Consider the following 23,242-nt stretch of genomic DNA (forward strand, 5'->3'; position numbering starts at 1 on the left):
GGTAGGTGCTCCTAAAGTCTTTGCTGGTGTTATTAACTTCTAAATTTGGGAGCACCAGTGCTACCAAGAAAAAAAGTTAATTTCGAGCCCTGGGCTCAGAGCTGATCCCGGATGCAGTCACAACTCCACCTTGAACTCCTCTGTCACCCCTTACAGCACACCTCACAACTGTCATACAGTCCTCATACATGTCCTGCACCGCTCTAATATACTTCTCTGCCACTTCAGACTTCCTCATACAATACCAAAGTTCCTCTCTGGGCACCCTGTCATAAGTTTTTTCCAGATCTACAAAAACACAATGCAGCTCCCTCTGGTCTTCTCTATCAACATCCTCAAAGCAAATACTGCATCTGTAGTACTCTTTTTTTAGCATTAAAGCATACTGCTGCTAACAAATGCTCACTTCTGACCTTAGTCTAGCTTCAACTACTCTTTCCCATAACTTCATTGTATGGCTCATCAGCTTTATTCTTCTGTAGTTGCCACAACTCTGCACATCTTCCTTGTTCTTAAGAATGAGCACAAGCTCACTTCTGTGGGCATATCATATTTCCTTCCATATCTGATTTTTAGGGATTACTTTCCACACTGTTTTTAGCAAGTGTCCAAATGTGACGTGGTTCTGTTCAGACTGGGCCACATTATTGGCCGATCTGACAAGTTGCCGTAGCAACTTAGCGTATTGGCGATATCACAGTCTGGTAGAGGTGGGAAAATCTCACACACCAGACATCGTCAATTTTTTCTTCTGTTTTACCACTCTGTCATAGGCAACGCTATTCCCTCTGCCGCCTTACTCTTGCGTTGCGAATATGACCTCGTGGTCCGCCATATCTGATCTGAGTGTTAAGTGCTGTTCAGACTGCAGAAGCCTCTGTCCCTATCCAACACGAAACTACCTCCTGAATGTGGTTTCAATCTGTCCTGCAAAAATCCAATTGGGACTGTTCAAACTACATATGAGACATGCGACATCTATCTGGATGGGCTAAAAATCAGATATAGGCAACTATACATCTATATACACTGCTCACAAAAATTAAAGGAACACTTTTTTAATTGGGCCTGCCATGCAATCAAGTAAACCTGTCTGCTAATTTTCTGGTTGGTTAAGCAGCTGAGGGCATTGTTAATCACTCTCAGCTGTATTGGTGTTCATGGAATTAACAACAGGTGGACTACAGTGGTAACAATTAGAATACCCTCAAAACAGGACTGGTTTTACATGCGGAGGTCATTTCAAGTTTCTCCCTCTTGATGTTTTTGGCTGGTTTTCCACTCCTGCTGGTTTTGGCTTGAGTAATTGTCTCTACTGGCAGTATGATGCGATTCTTTAACCCTACAGAAGTTGCATAGGTTGTCCAACTTCTCCAGGATGGCACATCCACACGTGCTGCAGCAAGAAGGTTTAATGTGTCTCCCAGCACAATCTCCAGAGCATGGAGGGGATTTCAGGAGACTGGTAGTTGTTCTCGGAGAGCTGGACAGGGCCATAGAAGGTCTTCAACCCATCAGCAGGACCGATACCTGCTCCTTTGTACAAGGCGGAACAGGCTGAGCACTGCTCGTGCTCTACAGAATGACCTCCAGAGGGCCACTGGTGTGAATGTCTCTACCCAAACAATCAGGAACAGACTTCATGAAGGTGGCCTGAGGTGGGCCCTGTGCTCACTGCCCAGCTCGACTGGCATTTGCTCAAGAACACCAGAATTGGCAAGTCCGCCACTGGTGCCCTGTAATTTTTACAGATGAGAGCAGGTTCACCCTGAGCACCTTCGGTAGACGTTAAAGAGTCTGGAAAAGACAAAGGGAATGTTATGCTGCCTGCAACATCGTTCAACATGACACGTTTGGTGGTGGGTCAGTGATGGTCTGGGGAGGCATATCCATGGAAGGACGCACAGACTCTACTGCCAGGGAAATGGTGCTCTGACTGCCATGAGGTATCGAGATGAAATCCTTGAACCCATTGTCGGACCCTATGTTGGTGCAGTAGGTCCTGGTTTCCTTCTAATGCACGACAATGCCCGGCCTCATGTGACAAAAGTTTGCAGGCAGTACCTGGAGGATGAAGGAATTGAAACAATTGAATGGCCTTCACGATCCCCTGACTTAAACCCAAAAGAACATCTGTGGGACATTGTGTTGAAGTCCATTAGGCGCCGCCAGGTTGCTCCTCAGACTGTACAACAGCAAGACACCATCTGTCGTCTCATTAGGAGCATGCCGCGATGTTGTCAAGCCTGCATACAAGCTCATGGGGTCCACACAAGATACTGAAATTTTGAGTTGCAGAAATTAAGTTTTTGAAAAAATGGACCACATCTTAATTTCACTGATTTTAGGGTGTCTACACAAATGAGCCCTCTGTAGGCTGAAAACTTTTATTTACATTATTAAAAGGCTTGGAATCCTTTTGTTCCTAAGACATTGCCCTGTCGTTATTTGTATAGATATCCAACTTCATATTGAGATTTGATGTATCTAATGTGTTTCTTTTACGTGCTCCTTTAATTTTTGTGAGCAGTTTATATACTGTAGTTCATGGGTCCTCCATGAAAACAGGTAAATGGGGTAGAAACCAGTTCCCATGCTTGGTTGTGGTTTCCATTTTTTGTGTCCCACGGGGCTTTCCATCGGAAGGTGAAAAAAAAATCAGTTGGTATAAACTGAATATGCTCAGCTATACTGTTTTTTTCTCATAAGGAAGGCATGACCCCCCCCCCCCCCCCCCCACACACACACACACATGGATTAACAAGTCATTACATATGTGAACTATTGCCTCCATTAGATGTGAACTGAGAAGAAGAGCTGGAAATCTGGGAAATAAAAACAGGATACGATCTGTTACTTTTATGACAGTAACAGATGATCTCTATCTGATGATGATCTCTATCTACTCCTAGAAAAAAATGTGTAGATTGTTTGACAGTTGGGTAATTTTTTTTGTGTGTGTAAAACCACAATTTTAGACTTGATATTTTATACATTATTTAACAACCAAAATTCTTAAAAGACTAGAGGACAGGAGACTTTAATTTCAACAGAGAATCATCTAACATAAATAGTATTCCAATTTAATCTTAACAGACATCCAGTAGGAACACTTGATACTTTACCTGAAACAGTTAATTTCTAATTTGCTGATAACTCCCTATCTTAACTGAATAAATTTTTCTCATTAACACTAAATATTTATGTTTGAAAAACACAAGACACAAGCAAGCACACACACACACACACACACACACACACACACACACACACACACACACACACACACACACACACACACACATATATTTTCTCATATATGTACTGCATACATATACATGTATGTATATGTGTATATATATATATATATATATATATATATATATATATATATATATATATATATATATATATATATATATATATATATATATATATATATATGTACTGCATATATATACATATATATATGCAGTACATAGTGGAAATATGTTCCAAGCAACCTAATGTAATTTGTTACTGCTTTTGCCCCAAACTATCTAGCATGAGTGTACGCTACTACACTGAATAACAATGTTATGCTACAGCTACACACATTACTCATGGTACCATAGCTGCAACTTTCTCTCACTGTCATGATTAACAAGCAGTACAGGTCCCATAATAAAATTAAAAATGACTATTCAGAAGAATAAAGATGATGAAGAAGAAATACCAGTGGTGAAAAATTAATGTCATCCTTTTTTTTTTGTTTTTGCAGCTGTAATGGACTTCAAAAACAAAACAAACAAACAAAAAAATAGACCTATGAGAATAGAATAAAAAGAACAAATTCTGACAAAAATATTAGCAGCTGTTCTTTGATGCCCCAATTAGCATTTTGGGTCAAAAGCAGAGATTAGCACCTGTTTACGATGTTGAAATGGTGCCGGCCTTTTAATAAGCTTTGATGGTATCCTGCAGGCATCGGTTTTCTTTTTATTTCTTGCTTGATTGTTCTTACTTGCACTTGTCCTTTAGTAACTTTTCTTTTCCTTCCCTTATCCCTTCCTCTATATACTGTATATCTATTTATATCTCTCTTTTGGTGAGTGAATTCACTCTTTTGTCCATTCATTTCAATACGGCCTCTAAACTGCTGCCAGTCAGTCAACTACAACAGTAAAGGTACTGGAGAAAGGATTTGTACTTTTCCTTCAATCACTCGTCTCACTTGAACAACCTCAATGAAGGATGTGAGTGTGTGTTTGTCTACATGTGGCTCAGCGGTGCACTTTCTATCTTATCCAGCTCCTGAGTGTACAAAAGTGGAAATTTGACCTTGACCTAGTTTTCTAAAGGTCAATCATCTCATTTTCATCCCCTTTACCGCCCGAGTAATGGGCATTTTGTTTCATCTTTCTATGTGCAATGATTGTGAAGATATTTGGTGGGCGAACAGACAGACGGACGAACACAAAAACACTGACAATTACTAGTGCAATACATCACCGCTTCGTGGGATGTAAATAAACCAATATAATTGAATCTCAGTAATGGGCGGCACGGTGGCGCAGTGGGTAGTGCTGTCGCCGCACAACACAGCAGGTCCGGGCTCGAGTCCCGCTCTGTGTGGAGTTTGCATGTTCTCCCCGTGTCTGCGTGGGTTATCTCCGGGTTCTCCGGTTGCCTCCCACCTCCAAAAACATGCGTTTCAGGTTAATTGGCCGGTCCCAAATTACACGTAGGAGTGAATGAGTGTGTGTGTGTGTGTGGTTGTCTGTCTTGTGTGGGGCTCTCCGGTGCACTGGCGTCGTGCCCGGAGTGTCCCCCGCCTCACGTCCTATTCCAGCTGGGATAGGCTCCAGCTCCCGGTGACCCGCTGCGGCGGATATAGTGGTGGTAATCTGAAGATCATTGACTGACTGACTGACTGACTCTAGTTAGTTGAAATCATGCATATACAGTATATGTGTGTACAGGCCCTAAACATACAAACACACACACAAGGGGCCTGTACGCGTGCAGGGGAAATTGAGAGGCGGGCAACTCCTTCGTGGTGCTCCCAATTTAGCAAATTGTAAGGGGGACAGCGCCTCGGCAGTGCTCCGGAGCTGAGCTGACACCTCCCACTGTCAGCTCACCTCCGGGTGTTTTTTGGGTGGGAGTGGGAATCGCACCGCTGCTCTTGAAACATTGAACGACCAGCTGTACTGCCCACTGAGCCACTGCCGCCCCATACAAGTAAATACAACAAATGAAAAATATCTTGTTTAAAGTATACATCAAAAATAAATTTGCTACATGTCACTATATTTAAGGAATTAATTGAACAAATTAAAGAGGTAGCCCCGTTTATTTTTACCATGGGCAAAACACTATAAGTGTTCGCAATACTTGATCAGTATGTTTTCTTACAGTGGCCTGCCCAGTTCTGTTGATGTTTTATTTCACCAGGTCACCTTGACATTAGGCAAAACACTTGGCATGCTGACAAGCTGCGATCTAGTGTTCAACCATGCATGCACATTTTGAAAAATCCAAAGGATGCACTTTGTGCATTAGGTCTGCCATTGCTTTGTGATATTTGTAGAATCTTCATTCAACATAAACAATGAACAGACTATGATGCCTGTATAATTTTATGTATAAACATTACTACACTTTTTATATGGAGATGCCTAAAGGACTTTTGCAAGGCCTTTGAAACAGCCATTACCTTTGTGTCACTTATCCTTGATGTTCTGCAGGAGGAAAAGAAACTTGAATGGAGAATAAGAAAGAGACGTCTTTCTCTTCATAGAAATGAAATGCATTAGTGTGATTACGTAATACATGATAGGGGAAAAGAGGCACTCCCTGAGGCACGTAAAGCTTTCACACGACATTGTTTCAGACTTTTATATTTTGTCCTCTTTTCTTTTGATGGAAACTCAATAGCTTTTTTTTCAGTAGCACTTTACATTATGCAACACTTCGCAGTTGGACAGTGGGAAATTTAATAAAATGTACAGCCCTCCAGACTAAAATGTTAAATATAAATTAAAAATGTTGGTGTTGAACACTAGTATTCTGTGAACAAGCATTTGAAAGATATTTAGGCACCACAGTGGTACCTCTACTTACGGAATTAATTGGTTCCGAAAGAAATTATGTAAGTAGAAAATTACGTAAGTAGAGGTGCGTTTTCCATGCAAATGCCCTAATCCGGTCCAAGCCCCCAAAAATTCCGACATAAATGTTTTATAAAGCATGAAAATGCATCAAAACATGTAACAAATACATGTTACTATTAGATTATTACACAATAAATGAGAGTTGTGCATTATGTAAAAAACAAAGAATAAAGTAAAGAATAATAATGACGGTCATTTACCTTTTAACAAATGTCCCCATTTTTTTTTGCCCTCTTTGGTTCATGCGCTCCTGCCTCATGATGCCGAAAAACAGAGTGAATTCCAGTACTCCTTTTGAACTTCTCCAACCACCCACGCGATGCCTAAAACTACTTAAACTTCCTTTTGTTTTAATAACGTGGTGACTGTAGATACACTACGGCCATTTTCTTTGGCGAGATCAACCAAACGCATCCCTTTCTTATGCTTTTCTATGATCTCTTGCTTTGTTTGTATGGACTAAAAAACTCTTTTCTTTTCCTTTTTTCTCCGTCAATTTCTTGGGGTCCATAGCGAATGCGTACTCAAAAAGTTATTATATTTGCACAAGACTATCAGACTACCTCACGGGTCGAGTGCCGAATGCCTAAGACACTGCATAAACACCATTTAGCTCCAAACAGAGGTGGAGTGGCATCTCTCTTAGCCAATGGGATGCCAGGAAGATACGTAATAGGTAATAGCCAATGGCAGAGCAGCTATGAGAATGTTGCGTTCAGGAACCTGTGGGAGATTCGAGTATCAGCCGATACTATGTTTTTATAATACGTAAGTCGAAATTGCTTTCATTAGTAGAGGCAATATTATCCTGCTGAGAAATTTCGTAAGTAGAAAATTTCGTAAGTAGAGACATTCGTAAGTAGAGGTATCACTGTATAGTTCTATATTCCTTACTTCTCTTCAAGTGATTGTTATTAAAAAAAAGAGTCAGTATCTGCCCTTTCTAATTCTGAATATCCACTTGAATCTCAATCTACCCATCTTGTCTGTTTGAGTGTAATTTATCACTTCTACAGTTTAATTTGATAAAATATGTGATGTAGATGCAAGAGGACGCAAGCCAGTGCCCTATTGTACTGGTCTCAAGCCCGGTTAAATACAGAGGGTTGTGTCAGGAAGGGCAACTGACGTATAACTTTTGCCAAATTAAACATGCGAATCAAATCTATGACTTCCATACCGGATCGTTTGTAGTCCGGGTTAACAACAACCGACATCAGTGCTGTTCACCTACAGGGTGCCGGTTGAAATTGGACTACTGTTGGTCGAAGAAGGAGAGGAGGAAAGTGTGTTTGTAGGAAGAGAGAGAATAGGACCACCAAGAGTATAGGACTGAGAGTAGGGATGTTGAATGTTGGAACTATGACAGGAAAAGGTAGCGAGTTGGTTGACATGATACAGAGGAGGAAGGTAGACATACTGTGTGTCCAGGAGACCAGGTGGAAAGATAGCAAGGTTAGAAGTTTAGGAGCAGGGTTCAAGTTGTTCTATCATTGTGTAGATGGGAAGAGAAATGGAGTAGGAGTTATCTTGAAGGACGAGTTTGTCAGGAATGTCCTGGAGGTAAAAATAGTGTCAGATAGAGTGATGAGTCTGAGATAGAAATTGAAGATGTGATGTTCAATGTTGTTAGTGGGTATGCTCCACAGATAGGATGTGAGCTGAAGGAGAAGGAGAAATTCTGGTTGGACTTTGATGAAATGATGCAGAGCATACCTAGAAGTGAGAGAGTTGTCATTGCTGCAGACTTCAATGCACATGTTGGGGCAGGAAACAGAGGTGATGAGAAGGTTATGGGCAGGTTTGGTATCCTGGAGAGGAATGCAGCAGGGCAGATGGTGGTTGACTTCTCAGAAAGGATGGAAACGGCAATAGTGAATACTGTCTTCCAGAAGAGACAAGAACATAGGGTGACCTATAAGGGTGGAGGTAGGAGCACACAGGTAGACTACACCTTGTGTAGACGGTGTAATCTGAAGGAGATCAGTGACTGCAAACTAGTGGTAGGCGAGAGTGTAGTCAAAAAGTTTAGGATGATGGTGTGTAGAATGACTCTGGTGGTGAGGAAGATGAAAAGGGCAAAGACAGAGCAGAGAACGAAATGGTGGAAGCTGAAAAAGTAAGAGTGTTGCATAACTTTTAGGAAAGAGTTACAACAGGCTCTGGGTGGTCAGGAGGTGCTTCCAGATGACTGGACAACTACAGCTAATGAGATCAGGGAGACAAGTGGGATAGTACTTGGTGTGTCATCTGGAAGGAAAGTGGATAAGGAGACTTGCTGGCGGAATGAGGAGGTACAGGAGTGAATACAGAGAAAGAGGTTAGCTAAAAAGAAGTGAGACACTGAGAGGACTGAGGAGAGTAGACGGGAGTAAAGGGAGATGCAGGGTAAGGTGAAAGTAGAGGTAAGGCAAAAAAGTTGGACGGCAAGGAGGGAGAGACTGATCTATACAGGTCGGCAAGACAGAGAGACAGAGAATGGAAGGACGTGCATCAAGTTAGGATGATTAAGGATAGTGTTAGAAGTATATTGACAGATGCCAGTAGTGTGATGGCAGGCTGGAAAGAGTACTTTGAAGATTTGATGAACGAGGAAAATGAGAGTGAAAAAAGACTGGAGGAGGTGGCTGTTTGAACCAGGAAGTAGCAAAGATTAGTCAGGATGAAGTGAGGAGGGCACTGAAGAGGATGAAGAACGGAAAGGCACTCAGTCCTGATGAAATACCTGTGGAGGTATAGAAGTGTCTAAGAGGGGTGGCAATAGAGTTTCTGACTGGGTTGTTCAACAGGATCTTAGATAGTGAGAAGATTCCTGAAGAATGGAGAAGTGTGCTGGTGCCTATTTTTAAGAACAAGGGAGATGGGCAGAGTTGTGGAAAGTACAGAGGAATAAAGCTGGTGAGACATATAATGACATGCATGAGGACTGTAAGTGGTGAGGTTTGCTGTAGGGTGTGACAGAGGAGTTCAAGGTAGAGGTGGGACTGCATCAGGGATCAGCTTTGAGCCCCTTCTTGTTCGTTATGGTGATGGACAGGCTGACAGATGAGGTTAGACAGGAATCTCCATGGACTATGTTGTTTGCAGATGACATTGTGATCTGTAGTGAGAGCAGGGAACAGGTGGAGGAGAAGCTAGATGGGTGGAGGTTTGTCCTGGAAAGGAGAGGAATGAAGGTTAGCTGCAGTAAGACAGATTACATGTGTGTGAATGAGAGGGACCCAAGTGGAAGAGTGAGGTTACAGGGAGAAGAGATCAAGAAGGTGGACAATTTCAGTACTTAGGGTCAACAATCAAGAGCAATGGAGAGTGTGGAAAAGAGGTTAAGAAGCGTGTACAGGCAGGATGGAACAGATGGAGAAAAGTGTCAGGTGTGATGTGTGATAGAAGAGTTTCAGCTAAAATAAAAGGAAAGGTGTACAAAACTGTGGTGAGACCAGTGATGTGGTTTGGTCTAGAGACAGTGTCACTGAGGAAAAGACAGGAGACAGAGCTGGAGGTAGCAGAGATGAAGATGCTGAGCCACTCTGGGAGTGACCAGGATGGATAGGATCAGGAATAGTACATCACAGGGACAGTAGTTAGAAGTTTTGGAAATAAAGTCAGAGAGGCCAAACTGAGATGGTTTGGACATGTCCAGAGGAGAGATTGTGAATAATTGGTCGAAGAATGCTAAGTTTTGAACTGCCAGGCAGGAGGCTTAGAGGAAGACCAAAGAGGTTTATGGATGTTGTGAAAGGGGACATAAAGGTAGTTGGTGTGAGAGAAGAGGATGCAGAAGACAGGGTTAGACGGAGGCAACTGATTCGCTGTTGCGACCCCTGAAGGGAAAAGCCAAAAGGAGAAGAAGAAGAATGGGATAAAATATTTAACAGCCATTCTTTCTATCAAGATTCCTGTCAATAAATACAATAAATAAAACAAACAAAATGTTTAATATATGAGAATTTGAATTTTGGCACACTGTGTATGCATATACTGTAGTTTGTAAATTGGGTCTTCACTAAACATTGTGTAATTCACCTTTATCAGCTGTACGCACACATTAAAAGGAAGTGAAGCAAGTGTGGGAACAGGAACATGGCAGATAGATTGAAAGACAACAGAAAGGAGAGACGAGAGGTCTGCACATGTCCGTTAGTCTCTTCCCGTGTATGACCATGAATGATGCCTCAGGACAATCACGACTTTTGCTTAATCAACATGGTTGAAAGTAAGAGAGAAAATACAAGGAATGTGGAAAAAAAGTGGGTGCTGACTCAGGTATATCTCTAGAGGAACTCATCCCCTTCCGTTACACCTTTCTCTATTCCTCTGCTCCCCTCAGTTGTTTTTCCTTCTCTACCTCCTCTTTCTGCTCTGGGTCTATTCCCCACGTTTATGAGCCTTGTTGTTCTTTACTACTCTATCCTCTATTTACTGTGTGTTTACTGTCTTTTCAAAAAAATTAAAAAGAGAGTTTACACAAATGTTCGGTAAGACTTTATTTGGTAACACTTTATTTTAAGGTACACCTATTCACCATTAATAAGTTGCTTATTAACGTGCAAATTAGTTACCTATTGGCTCTTAATTACTCATTATTAAGTACTTATTAATGCCTTGTTCTGCATGGCCTTATTAAACAACCAGTAAGCGGTTTAATAAATGAGGTATTTGTACTTGTGCTGTCTTTGTTATTCTACCACTGAATGAGAGGGAACCTACTGTATAGATAGATCCATTTTTCAAAGATGTAACCCATCACTTCTTTATTGTAGCAGTAGTTATGTGCTATAACATATTAAGTAATTGTGAAAAGGAGGCAACTTTAGATTAGGGAACATGTGTTGGTTAATAAGTGTTCCACTATTAGTGAATTAGTAATGATCAAGATGTCACTTTAGTATGGGGAACATATTCTAAGTAACAAAGACTTAATTTAGAGTTATTTGGACACTTAATATTAGTAATTTTGTGTTTTGTAATGTTCATTAAGTGGTATTAAGGGAGAATAACTATTCCTGGGGTACTACAACCTTATTAAGTCCATACTAAGCAAAGCATATTGAGATCGTAATTCATATACAACAACTTCCTTACTTAATACTAATAAGCAAGAATTCTGAGGTTATTGAGGGAAGACTGTTAGTTAATGGCTTACTGGTTGTTTAATAAGGCCATGCAGAACAAGGCATTAATAAGTACTTAATAATGAATAATTAAGAGCCAATATGTTACTAATTTGCATGTTAATAAGCAACTAATTAATGGTGAATAGGTGTACCTTAAAATAAAGGGCAACACTTTATTTTGAGGTACAACTATTCACCATTGTACTTAATAATGAGTAATTAAGAGCCAATATGTAACTAATTTGCACGTTAATAAGCAACTTATTAATGGTGAATAGGTGTACCTTAAAATAAAGTGTTACCAGATGTGCTTACGAAAATTGTTTCTGTGCACAATTTGCACAGAAAATGTACACATTTTGCACATTTTCTGTGCAAAATGTGGAGAATTGGAGGGAAGCAGGAGGTAGGGATAGATGGATAGACAGACAGACAAAAAGGTAGACAGACAGATAGACAGATATAGATAGATAGATAGATAGATAGATAGATAGATAGATAGATAGATAGATAGATAGATAGATAGATAGATAGATAGATAGATAGATAGAGCAGTTCATGCTCATACTTCTGGAGTGGTTTCCTCTTTTACTTTACAGAGGAAGTGCTTATTAAGAGTTAATGATGCATTTCAGACTCAAACTCTGCAAGACATTCATCAGGAATCACCAATGCATTCCCGGTACTCTGTAAAGTCAGGTTTTCAAATTATGATGAATGAGTTGGTGAAAATTACCTGATGAGTCAACTTAGATTAGTGCACTGCAGTTTTGATAAACCTGCCTGGGTAATCCTGTTAAAGAATACATTTCTCCAACCAAACACCTGATGTGCTAACGCAAAGGAGAAGGTGGCTGGAAAAAACGACCATTCCCATCAAAGCTGAAGCTTACAATGGTTTCCTTCTAGCAAATTCACTCAGCAAGACAGCTATCATACGGACCGAAGTGTCTATAGCTGAGAGTAATAGAAAGTCAGACAGGCCTATGTCGTGATGACCCACTGAAGTAGAAATAACTTGTGTATTGAAGTATGAGATTAAGTTTGAATTCGAAGGGAAGAATGAATCATCAATTCGAAAATATCCAACAAAAGTTTCAGAAAAGCAAAATGACACATTCAAATATGTTTGGCTGATGCATCGGCATCTTACCAGAAGTTTACCAGAAAAGGATGTTCAAGGTTCTGCATGATCTGCAGCTCTTTCAAAACATTCCTCACTTCGTTCCGCTCCACACACTTCAACTTGTTCATGTACTTCATGGCATACATTTTCTTCGTGTCCTTCTTCTGCACGATGCAGACCTGTCAGGACCATAAAAGAGTAAATAGCATCATTGGCTTGTCTTTTGTTTGTGCAGTGCTGTCTTAATGTTCTGTACTTTAGAGTTATCTAAATGTTTTTTTCTTCACATTCAATAACACATCATCAATAGCACATCATCATTCCTTAAACAATCCAATGCATCATCCCTTCCACCATACCTATATTATCATTAGTTACTTATGGACTTTCCGTAGCATTTAATAATAAATAGTACGTTTGGAAATTAAAGAATACCATGAAATTGTGTATAACACCATTAATTGATATTTATCAAGATCATATTGATTGATACTCATTGACACATTAAATTATATTTAGCAGTAACAAGAAATGTTGCCCATCTAACGAGGATGTGAATATACAATTTATCTTTAATCTCAAGCATTTAAGCATTTAATTTTTGTCATTCAGCTTTACACATCGGCATGTTAAAAACACAGGAATGTCTTTTACACTGGGAATAGCCAGTAACTATACTTTGAATGTAGAGGAGTATAATATCCCATGTTTTAGTGTTGTTGTTCTTGTTTGTGCAAGCCTCAATGAGTCAGTGATTACTGCTTTCTAGGAGAGTGACATGTGGAACAGCTGGCACAGTTAATCAGCCAGACCCTGATCACTTCACTCCTCCCTTGAACAGCTTGCCATCCAATGATTAGACAGTTTATCTGTTGTTGGATTGTGTATATGCTTTGTGGGTCTGTGCACATATGTGCATGACAGTGAGTTTGTGCCTTGCTACATATACACTTACTTCTACTCAGTCATGATGTGAGTTACTGTGCATTGCATGGCTTAACAATGGTAAGAAACACCACTGATACAACCTCAAACTGGAGGGTCATTATAAACCTTCTCCAAGAGCCTGGTGATGATTAATAATTTGAAGAGGGAAGCAACAACATGCAGGAAAAGCAGTCTTTACCACAATGTCTGTTTACATCTAGCAAAGAAAATTCAGTTATTCAGACAAAATGCTCAAATTATCTAGTTTGATTAATCTTCTGCCTTTTGCAAAGATGGATTACTCGATTTGTTAGGAGTTAATATCTGAAAATGAAAATTAATAAAAAATGTGGTCAAAAAATCTTATTTTCTTAAATTCTTATGTACTTTAATTTTCTCAGAAACATTAGAGTCAACAAGAATATTCACTACATGTCTATAGTAATGTTTAGAGTAAAGCATTTTAATGTCATCGTTGCACAAATTTTGAGATTCAAAAATTCATGGACAGTCTGAAGATAAGTAATTAATTTGGTACCTGACCAATAGTTTTAAATTTTTACTGGCAAAATGATGAACTTCATAATACCCACAAGCTCCAAACATCACACCTTTCTTCTCTGCTGGGCTTACAGTTTGTGGAAACATTTTCAGTGTTTTTATTTTAAAAGTTGCTATAAAACCATCAGATCTCAGTCAAAATGCCAGCTGACAATGTTCGTTATGTTAAATGTTATTATATTATAATATATTACATTATATTATATCACATTCTTCTTCTTCTTCTCCTTTCGGCTTTTCCTTTCCCCCTCATTCCCTCTCTTTGGTCTTCCTCTAAGCCTCCTGCCTGGCAGTTCAAAACTCAGAATCCTTCAAACACTATATTCACTATCTCTCCTCTGGACATGTCCAAACCATCTCAGTCTGGCCTCTCTGACTTTATCTCCAAAACCTCTAACATGTGCTGTCCCTCTGATGTACTCATTCCTGATCCTATCCATCCAGGTCACTCCCAAAGAGAACCTCACAGCATCTTCATCTCTGCTACGTCCAGCTGTCTCCTGTATTTTCCTCAGTGAAACTGTCTCTAGACCAAACCACATCGCTGGTCTCACCACAGTGTTGTACAACTTTCCTTTCATTTTAGCTGAAACTCTTCTATCACACATCACACCTGACACTTTCTCCATCTGTTCCACCCTGCCTGTACACGCTTCTTAACCTCTTTTCCACACTCTCCATTGCTCTGGACTGTTGATCCTAAGTACTTAAAATCCTCCACCTTCTTGATCTCTTCTCCCTGTAACCTCACTCTTCCACTTGGGTCCCTCTCATTCACACACATGTACTCTGTCTTGCTGCAGCTAACCTTCATTCCTCTCCTTTCCAAGGACAAACCTCCACCTCTCTAGCTTCTCCTCCACCTGTTCCCTGCTCTCACTGCAGATCACAATGTCATCTGCAAACATCATAGTCCGTGGAGATTCCTGTCTAACCTTGTCTGTCAGCCTGTCCATCACCAAAGCGAACAAGAAGGGGCTCAAAGCTGATCCCTGATAAAGTCCCACCTCCACCTTGAACTCCTCTGTCACACCTACAGCATACTTTACCACTATCCTACAGTCCTCATACATGTCCTGCACTGCTCTAACTTACATCTCTGCCACTCCAGACTTCCTCATGCAATACCAAAGTTCCTCTCTGGGCACCCGGTCATAAGCTTTCTCCAGATCTACAAAAACAAAATGCAGCTCCGTCTGGCCTTCTCTTTACTTCTCTATCAACATCCTCAAAGAAAATAATACATTTGTAGTACTCTTTTTTGGCATTAAAGAATACTGCTGCTCACAAATGCTCACTTCTGCCCTTAGTCTTGCTTCAACTAGTCTTTCCCATTAACTTCATTGTATGGCTCATCAGATTTATTCTTCTGTAGTTGCCACAACTCTGCCTACGAACACACTTTCCTCCTCTCCTTCTTCGACCAACAGTAGTCCAATTTCAACCGGCACCCTGTCTGGCGGTTGTTGTTAACCCGGACTACAAACGATACGGTATGGAAGTCATAGATTTGATTCGCATGTTTAATTTGGCAAAAGTTATACGTTGGGTGCCCTTCCTGACACAACCCTCTGTATTTATCCAGGCTTGGGACTGGCACAATAAGACACTGGCTTTTGCCTTCTTGTGGCTACATTGTATTATATTATATTATATTATATTATATTATATTATATTATATTATATTATATTATATTATATTATATTAAAATTGTACTATTATGTATCTTTAAAGTTAGAGTCTTTGGCCGGTTGTGAGGCTCTGTTTCAGAGCTGGTATAGTTTACTTGCTTGATATATCTTTTGTTTTGTAAAAGACAATCATCTAGTTTTTATTTGAAGGAATCACTAGATTGATGTATGACAAAGCTGAAATAGTTTACTTCTGTGTACTTATTTCTTTTTAAGAAAACACTTATCTATACATGGACTCACTTTCCCAAAGCTTCCTTTTCCTATTGCTCTCAGGATTTGGAAGTGATCAAAATTTACTGAAAAGAGAAAAGCAGAAGAGTTATGTTTCAAAAATAAATTGTTCACACACGTTTTAACATTAAGCCAACATTGTTTCCACCGTTTGACAGGTTGTGGGTTTTTCAACTGAAAAAAAAGAAGAAAAAAGAGTCTATAAAGAGATGAAAATAAATGTGCCAAATCATTAAAAAAAATTGTTAAAGCTAAAGATACCTAAGAATAAATTTATCATTTAACAATCCTTAATGAAATAGATGACACTCAGGAGTCAGTGCAGGTACAACAGATTTACTGTCTGGTTCAATTTGAGGTCATGTAAAAATTGCAGGCACTCAAGCTGAAGCCTCCAGGGCAACACAGGTTCATAATATGATCTGAAATATGCCTTAGCACAAAGACAACTCCTATGTTCCTTGAATGTTTTTCCATTGAATGAAACTTTATTTTAGGCCTTGCTCGTGGCTACTGGAAGAGCCCTTAGTCTTTTAAGCTTTCTCTCTGCACATTTATTTGACATGGTTGTTCTCTCTACCTCTCTGTCTTCTCTTGGTCTCTGCCTCTCTGTCTGTCTGTCTGTCTCTCTCTGTTAAAAATAACAAAAAAAAAAAGAAACAGTTTATGTAAAAAAGTAAGGCATGTATCACAATACATACAAGATATATCCTAAACCGCAGCTTGATTCTCAACACAACCTAAATGCAATTTCTATAAAATTACCCACAGAAAACAACTTTCCCTCAACCTCTAACTTTCCCTGATAAAAGTACGTTGTTGAGGGATAGGTTGAGATTATTTGGAAAGTGGAGTCAATAGCAGATGGTATGATGAGCTTGATAACATGCTGGGCCAAAGTTCTGTCACCATAACAATAAGGTCTTGGTGACCTCATTGCTTGAGGTCATGTGTAAAGATGCACAGGAGACAGTAAACCCGAGGAATAAAGGTAAACCACATACTTATTTAACATTTAGTTTGTTACAGGCTGTAACAGTAGTCAGCGGCATGCCAAAAGGAGAGTTAATCTAATGCTAATACGCACCAGTCAAGGACAGAGAACTGGATCTCTTTATGCTGTTGGAATGAGCTGAAGACTGACATTTTTCCTTATGTATTGTAATTTCCTACACTAGACCATAGTCTGAGTCAATAAGTCAAGAATTGACTGACTGTCATTTGGAGTAGCTTATCAGATGGTTAATGTCACCTAAAGTGTATTTCAGATGGACATGTATTTACTCAACACCACCCATTTAAATTACTGTGTAATTTTATGGTGCTAGAACTTAGCGCCTTAATGGGAAAGAACTGTACTTGATAGAAGTTCAGCTAGAAGGTGTTTGAATAGTGCTCTTAAAACTCTTTTGGTCAAAGGGTTGGGATGAGGAATCCATCTATAGTACCTACTCTTGGTTTTTGCAACCCAAATTCTTTTAGAGTAACACTCGATGTCCTTTCGTCACTGCTGGGCAACTGAATAACTTTGGTTTAAAAGTACCCTCTTGAAAGCAGGACAAAACTTTGCACACAATTGCTCAGTCAAAAACCCCAACGCCAAATAAATGAGAGATGCCCTTTACTCTGAATTAGTTGCCAGTTTCCACAATGATGGGATTGAGATGGTGTCATTTGTGTTTTTATCGGTGCAACTCTGCATCCTTCAAAGTGCTGTGTTAACTGATGGACACATGAGTAAGAGACCGTGAAATGCACACAAGTAGAATTGACAGCGCCTCCATGACTGTAACTAACTGAGGAAATCATCTGCTTGTCAACTGGATACATGCTAATAAGCATGGCATTCTTTTCCAAACTCAGTCACAGAAAGCTCTCTAATATTTGCTTTCCATCTAGAACAAACATTCATATGTCCTACAAACTTGGGCTCTATATTCACAAGAAGCCCACAACCCACAGGAAGGAAAGATTTTTGATTCAGATCTGTCTTTTCATACAGAAGTACATGTCATTCAGCCCTGTTTTGTCCAATGCCACACAAATGACCAAAACCACTTCATCCATTTCTCTTGCTGGCTTATAAAATGTCAAGGCTGGTTTTACTATGTTTACAAAGTATAGGAATATGATTTAGTTTTGCTTATAAGGCACTTTTTAACTTTGCTGGTAAAAGTATGAGTAAAGTTATCATTTTTATATTTTTGAAGTAGGATCTCTGGTTTAATAACATTTTTAGTATCAAGTTGGTCACATTTTAGGTTGTGAATGTCATTTCCAGTTTATCTATGCATGTTCAATTGAATGTTTATCATTTAAAATAAACCTGTGTTGGTGTGATGATGAAGCGAAATATCTGTGGTCCCTAATTTTAAAGCATGCAGTCATTATTCATATTTTTTGAAGACATCATGTTAACAAAAGCAAAACTGGTGATACCCCAACCAACATTGTGTTAATTGGTGTCTCGATGCTTTAACTCAGCAACCACCTGTCACAAGGAGTAACACTTTCTTTATGTCCATATTTAAATTATTAAAATGGAGTCCTTTTATTAAAAATTTAATTTTCAAAAACAGCTGGGCTAAAAAACTAAATCACAAGTTTTCATTTAGGACTGTTTTCAGCAGGGGTTAATACATGTGTTGCTGCTTATGTTCAGCAGCAGGGTAGTGTGTACAACAAAATAAATATATTATTATAATATATTATCATTGTAATGAATGCACATGTCATTCAGTGCTAAGTGTTCCTTACTGATTTATGTTTGGGTTTTTTCAAAACTCTGCCAATCATAAAATAGTGACTGGATTTATGTCTCAGTCAGTGAAGCAGTGTGTTCATTTGGTGAAGAGTTAGTATTCATGACACTCAAATCAAAGAAATTGCTTTTAAGTATTTGCTTGAAAAAAAAAATCAACCTGTTTAATTCTCAACCTACATCTTCATCACACATCTTCTGCACACACTCACACACACACACACGCATGCACACACAGACACACACACACACACACACACACACAAACACAAACACACACGCGCGTAGGGAGTTAAACATGTTGAATTAGTCAAAGGCTGAGGGTTACACCAGGTGGAAAATTGTGTGACACTGAAGGAGCACATGTGGTACACATCCCTCAGAGGAGAAACATGTCTCGACAGAGTTCACCTTCATGCGCACAACTTTCTGTAAATCAGCGATTATCAGTTGTATATGAAACACAACTGTGTCTGTGCGCTGTCATCATTATGGATGATTATTTTTGTGGAGGGAACTGGTCAGTTATATTCACATAAATCTATTTTACATTTAATCTAATAAGCAACCTGAGTTTCTGCCACTTTTAATATAAAGTATTTTCATCAGTTGTTTAGAGTCTTTATCTTATTTTTATCTTTCACATAAATTTACAATCATGACATTAAAAAATGAACATCAATGTACATAAGAATGTGACAAACAGCCAAATTGAAAATTTGGTGGCATCACAAAAAAAAGAAATATTCACCCACTGTAGACAAATATTAAATGACCGTAAACTTTACTGAAGTTTAAAGAAGCATTTGCATCTGTGTTACTGTTCAGAAGACAGAGATGTACAGGTCCTTTAACTTCTAAAATAAAATGCTAAAAAAGAAATTAAATATAATCAGCCAGGGGATTACTTTTTTGTTTCCAGTGTCTAAATCTTTAAAAATGCGTTTCTATGTTTATTCTCTCAGTGAAATTACCAATGCATTTTGTGAGGGACAAAACAAAAAGGTGTGCTGTTGCATCAACTGACAATAGACAAGCCCTATTATGAGTGACATTTCCAGAACAGCACACTAGATGACTAAGCAACAAGGTAATCTATGAATAATGAACCTCTTCTTGACAAAGGTTACCTCAAGTGAAAAAGAGAAAGTCATAGGTATGGTGTTCATAAATTTAACAGTTAAAGTGAGAAAATAATGTGGTTTGACACAAAACAATCTCAGATGGGAGATATAAATTCAAATAATAATAATGAATAGGATTTATTTTTATCTGTTAGTAGGTTTCAAAAATGTATGAGATCATTAGTCACAGTGGGAAAACGTGGGAAAACCTCCTTACCAGTGATTCCATCATTGATTCATGAAACCCTGTTGAATTTGAAGTTTTGGGATAGCAGTTATGGAATTAAATTCAGAGGCTTATCGGATCAACACGTTTAAATTATACAGAGTCATAACTTGTTCATTCTGACCTTGATGCTGATTCATCTAAAATAATTAAAAAAGCAGCCTGACGAAATCCCTGCTCAAGTGAACAGTATTCAATCATCATGAATTCTTATCAATAAAGGCCAGTAGCTGATGTTTAGAATATTAGAAATATCAATAAGGAGTCATCATTGAGCACACTAATGTTAAACCTTCCTCTCAGAGAACAGTGGCAGACCTTCATCAGTCTGTTTAGTGACACTTATGTACTTTTTGTCTGTACCTGAATTTTTAAAAAAAATTAAGCAATTGTTCTTGATTGTTCATCACTTACCTTCATCTGTGTCTGCAGTGACCGGAGCCTTGGTAGACTGTCCTAGCCCCATGGCTGCTCCTCTTACAGTTCCTTCTTTGCGTCTCCCTTCTTAGCTTAACTCAGCATCAAATGGCCTCTCCTTCGGAAAAGCATTCAGTCTGGTCAACGTGATCTCCCCTCATACACACACACATGCACACACATGCACATGCATACACACAAAGTAGCTGGCTCTGTTCTTGCTCACTTGAACCACTCTGCCTCTTAGTGTGCTACCTTGACACAATCACACAGCTTGATACACAGACACGTTCACGCACACAGATACACACACTCACACATGGTGGAGGACCTTGTTGACCACTGAAGAACCGGCACACACAGGCAGCAGCTACACAGTGTAGGATGCAGGAGCAGACAGATAAACAGCTCTTTCCAGCCGTAGGAGGATGGGTGATATGTTTGTAATGGAGAGTCTCACCTAGAAGTGGATGCAGGCAAATATGACACCACCTGCAGGCTGAGGGAGGGAGAAAAGGCAAGGTGAAGAGGTGAAGCCACGAGACATGAACACGTCCTCTAAAACAGCCGTCCCCAACCACCTGGTTGAAGCCCAGTACCGGGTCGCGGGCCATTACATATCGGGTCATGGGCCATTAGGACGCACAGAACGTTTGATTTTTTCAAAATTGATGATCAGTCTAAAGATGTTTTATTTTGAAAAGTGTCTTCTGTGCAATGAGGCATAGGCTAATGCATGCATCTGTGCCTCTTGACAGCTTTTGGTCACGTGATAGGTTACTAACCGTCACCCACAAAATTAAACCCACAAGCAAAAGTAAGTAAAAAGGAAAAAACATCTTTGGGGAGATTCTTTGGAAGGGGGAAAAGGAGAAGAAGAGAAGAAGAGCTGACAACTTCCAAGAACAAAACATATGTATTTAAAAGACAACATCAGGAGTCCTACTTACAATACGGGTTTATCCCTACAAGTGAATCTCATGCGCTGAGGCCACTCTGTGTAATATGTGGCAACAAGATAGCATCAATAAAGCTTTCAAAACTGCCTGGAGACCAAAGCATCCTGCGTTAAAAGACCAAGCTTTGAAGTTTTTTGAAAGAAAAAAATGTGAGCACAAAGGGAAGAAACAATTACTGATGGCCACCACATCAGCACATGTGAGCGCCCTTAGAGCATCATACTTAGCGGCTAATTGTATTGCTAAGGCAAAAAAACCCTGTTGGTGAACAATTATGCTGCCTGCCGCTAACGACATTTGCCGTGGACTTCTAATTGAACACTAATTACATCCGGCTTCAAAGCGGTGATGTATAATAATTGTTAGTGTTTGTGTGTCCACCAAATATCTTCGCAACCTTTGCAGTTAGAAAGATGGGAAAAAAAAAAGAAAATGATTTGATGACTTCAACCTTGAAAAAACTAGGTCTTGGTCAAATTGCAACTCTTGTACTGTTTTTTTTACTGCTTGTGGGTCTGAGAGAACTGTAATTCATCTGTGCTGTAAGTCATGCATATATGGTACATTTGAAATGTAAGTTGACTATAACTATGAGTTGACTATGACTCAGGAACCGGATAAGATAGAAAGAGGAGAAGGCCAGTGTGTCTTACAGTGTAAGACATTAGATCAACGCTAGTGCTTTGATCTAACTATGCACTAGCTTTGATCTATGGTAAAAGCTAGTGCATAACTTTGACCTACCCTGGAAGGTGAAAGCTATGCACTTGTCAGGTATTACTTTCGTGGCAATCCCTGACTGCCTTGGTTCTTGTTTTTTTCATTGTTATTATTAATTGATTGACTTGTTCACCTTTTTACAAAGGAAGAATTAGTATTTCTCCCAAGTTTTAGGAACTGATTATAAGTCTCTGTATTTCAAAATAAACCTCATCAGCGCAGTCACTTGAATCAAATTTTTTATTGCAATTATTTCTTATTAGAAAGAACTTCTGTTCTAAATGAATGTTGATGTCTTTATTTGACATAAGACCACTGTGGATAATTTATTATTAGGCTACAGCCGTGCTGACGTCATTAACAATACTCGAGCAAATTAAGTCTTGTCCATGAAAATATTGCCTTAGATAAGGGGTATCAAACTCATTTTCACCGAGGGCCACATCAGCATAATGGCTGTCCTCAAAGGGCCGGACATAACTTATAAATGTAACTACTGTAAATGTAACTCAATGTAATGTAAAATAAATGTAACTACTCTTTAATGGTAAATAACGCTGAATTTATTACCTATTCTTGTTAGAAAAATTACAGTTGCACAGAAAAACAATGTTTGTTTTTTTGTAGGTGTAATGTAGATTTTACCTGTTTAGTTTTAGACCCTCTGACCTTTTATGCTCTCGCGGGCCACATAAAATGATGTGGTGGGCCACATTTGACTTTGACACATGTGCCTTAGACGAAACCTGTCCTTGGTGCAAAAACGGTTGGGAAATGCTGCTCTAAAACATTTAAACTTATGAACATTAATATGATGTCACAATAATAAATGCAGCAAATCTTCGGATGTAAACCCTCAGTGGCAAGAGGTCAGCAGTGACATTAATGTTAATGATGAGATGAAATTTATTAGTGCATCATTTTCCCCCTTCTTCTGTTCTTTCGCCTGTCATCGATCCAATTTTTTAATATCTGTATTTGATTTAGAACATCATCTCAGTGCAGTATCATAAACCATCCACGTGTGATTAATGCTTTTTGTGCATTTGCCATTAAGAGAACTAACTTGAAAGCGTTTAATTTATAGTTTACTGGAGTTGTGTCCTGTAAATGGAATTCCTCAGTCTACCCTCTTCATAACGTACTATGGGAGTAGACTCAGAACAAAGATCACATTTAAGCGGTAGAATTAGCGTAAAACATAAACAAATACTGTTAACAAAATG

The 23,242-nt window shown here is 39.1% G+C and overlaps 1 protein-coding gene across 2 annotated transcripts in view; it reads right to left on the bottom strand.

Moving 5' to 3' along the window:
- The window catches only part of stk32a (serine/threonine kinase 32A), a 68,991-nt gene extending 48,540 nt beyond the window's left edge, over positions 1–20,451 (bottom strand). Inside the window, exons 1-3 of one of the 2 annotated variants that reach the window (XM_068331613.1) lie at positions 20,335–20,451; positions 15,819–15,874; positions 12,423–12,574 (exon numbers count right to left, since the gene is read on the bottom strand). In XM_068331613.1, coding sequence (XP_068187714.1) covers positions 12,423–12,574; positions 15,819–15,874; positions 20,335–20,386 — 260 coding nt within the window. In that variant the 5' untranslated portion in view covers positions 20,387–20,451. The remainder of the gene's footprint in view (positions 1–12,422; positions 12,575–15,818; positions 15,875–20,334) is intronic. The other variant, XM_068331614.1, reaches the window with a different exon arrangement.
- Positions 20,452–23,242: the final 2,791 nt, after the last annotated feature.

This window comes from Antennarius striatus, chromosome 13, assembly GCF_040054535.1.
Source record: "Antennarius striatus isolate MH-2024 chromosome 13, ASM4005453v1, whole genome shotgun sequence".
Taxonomy (NCBI): Eukaryota; Metazoa; Chordata; class Actinopteri; order Lophiiformes; family Antennariidae; genus Antennarius; species Antennarius striatus.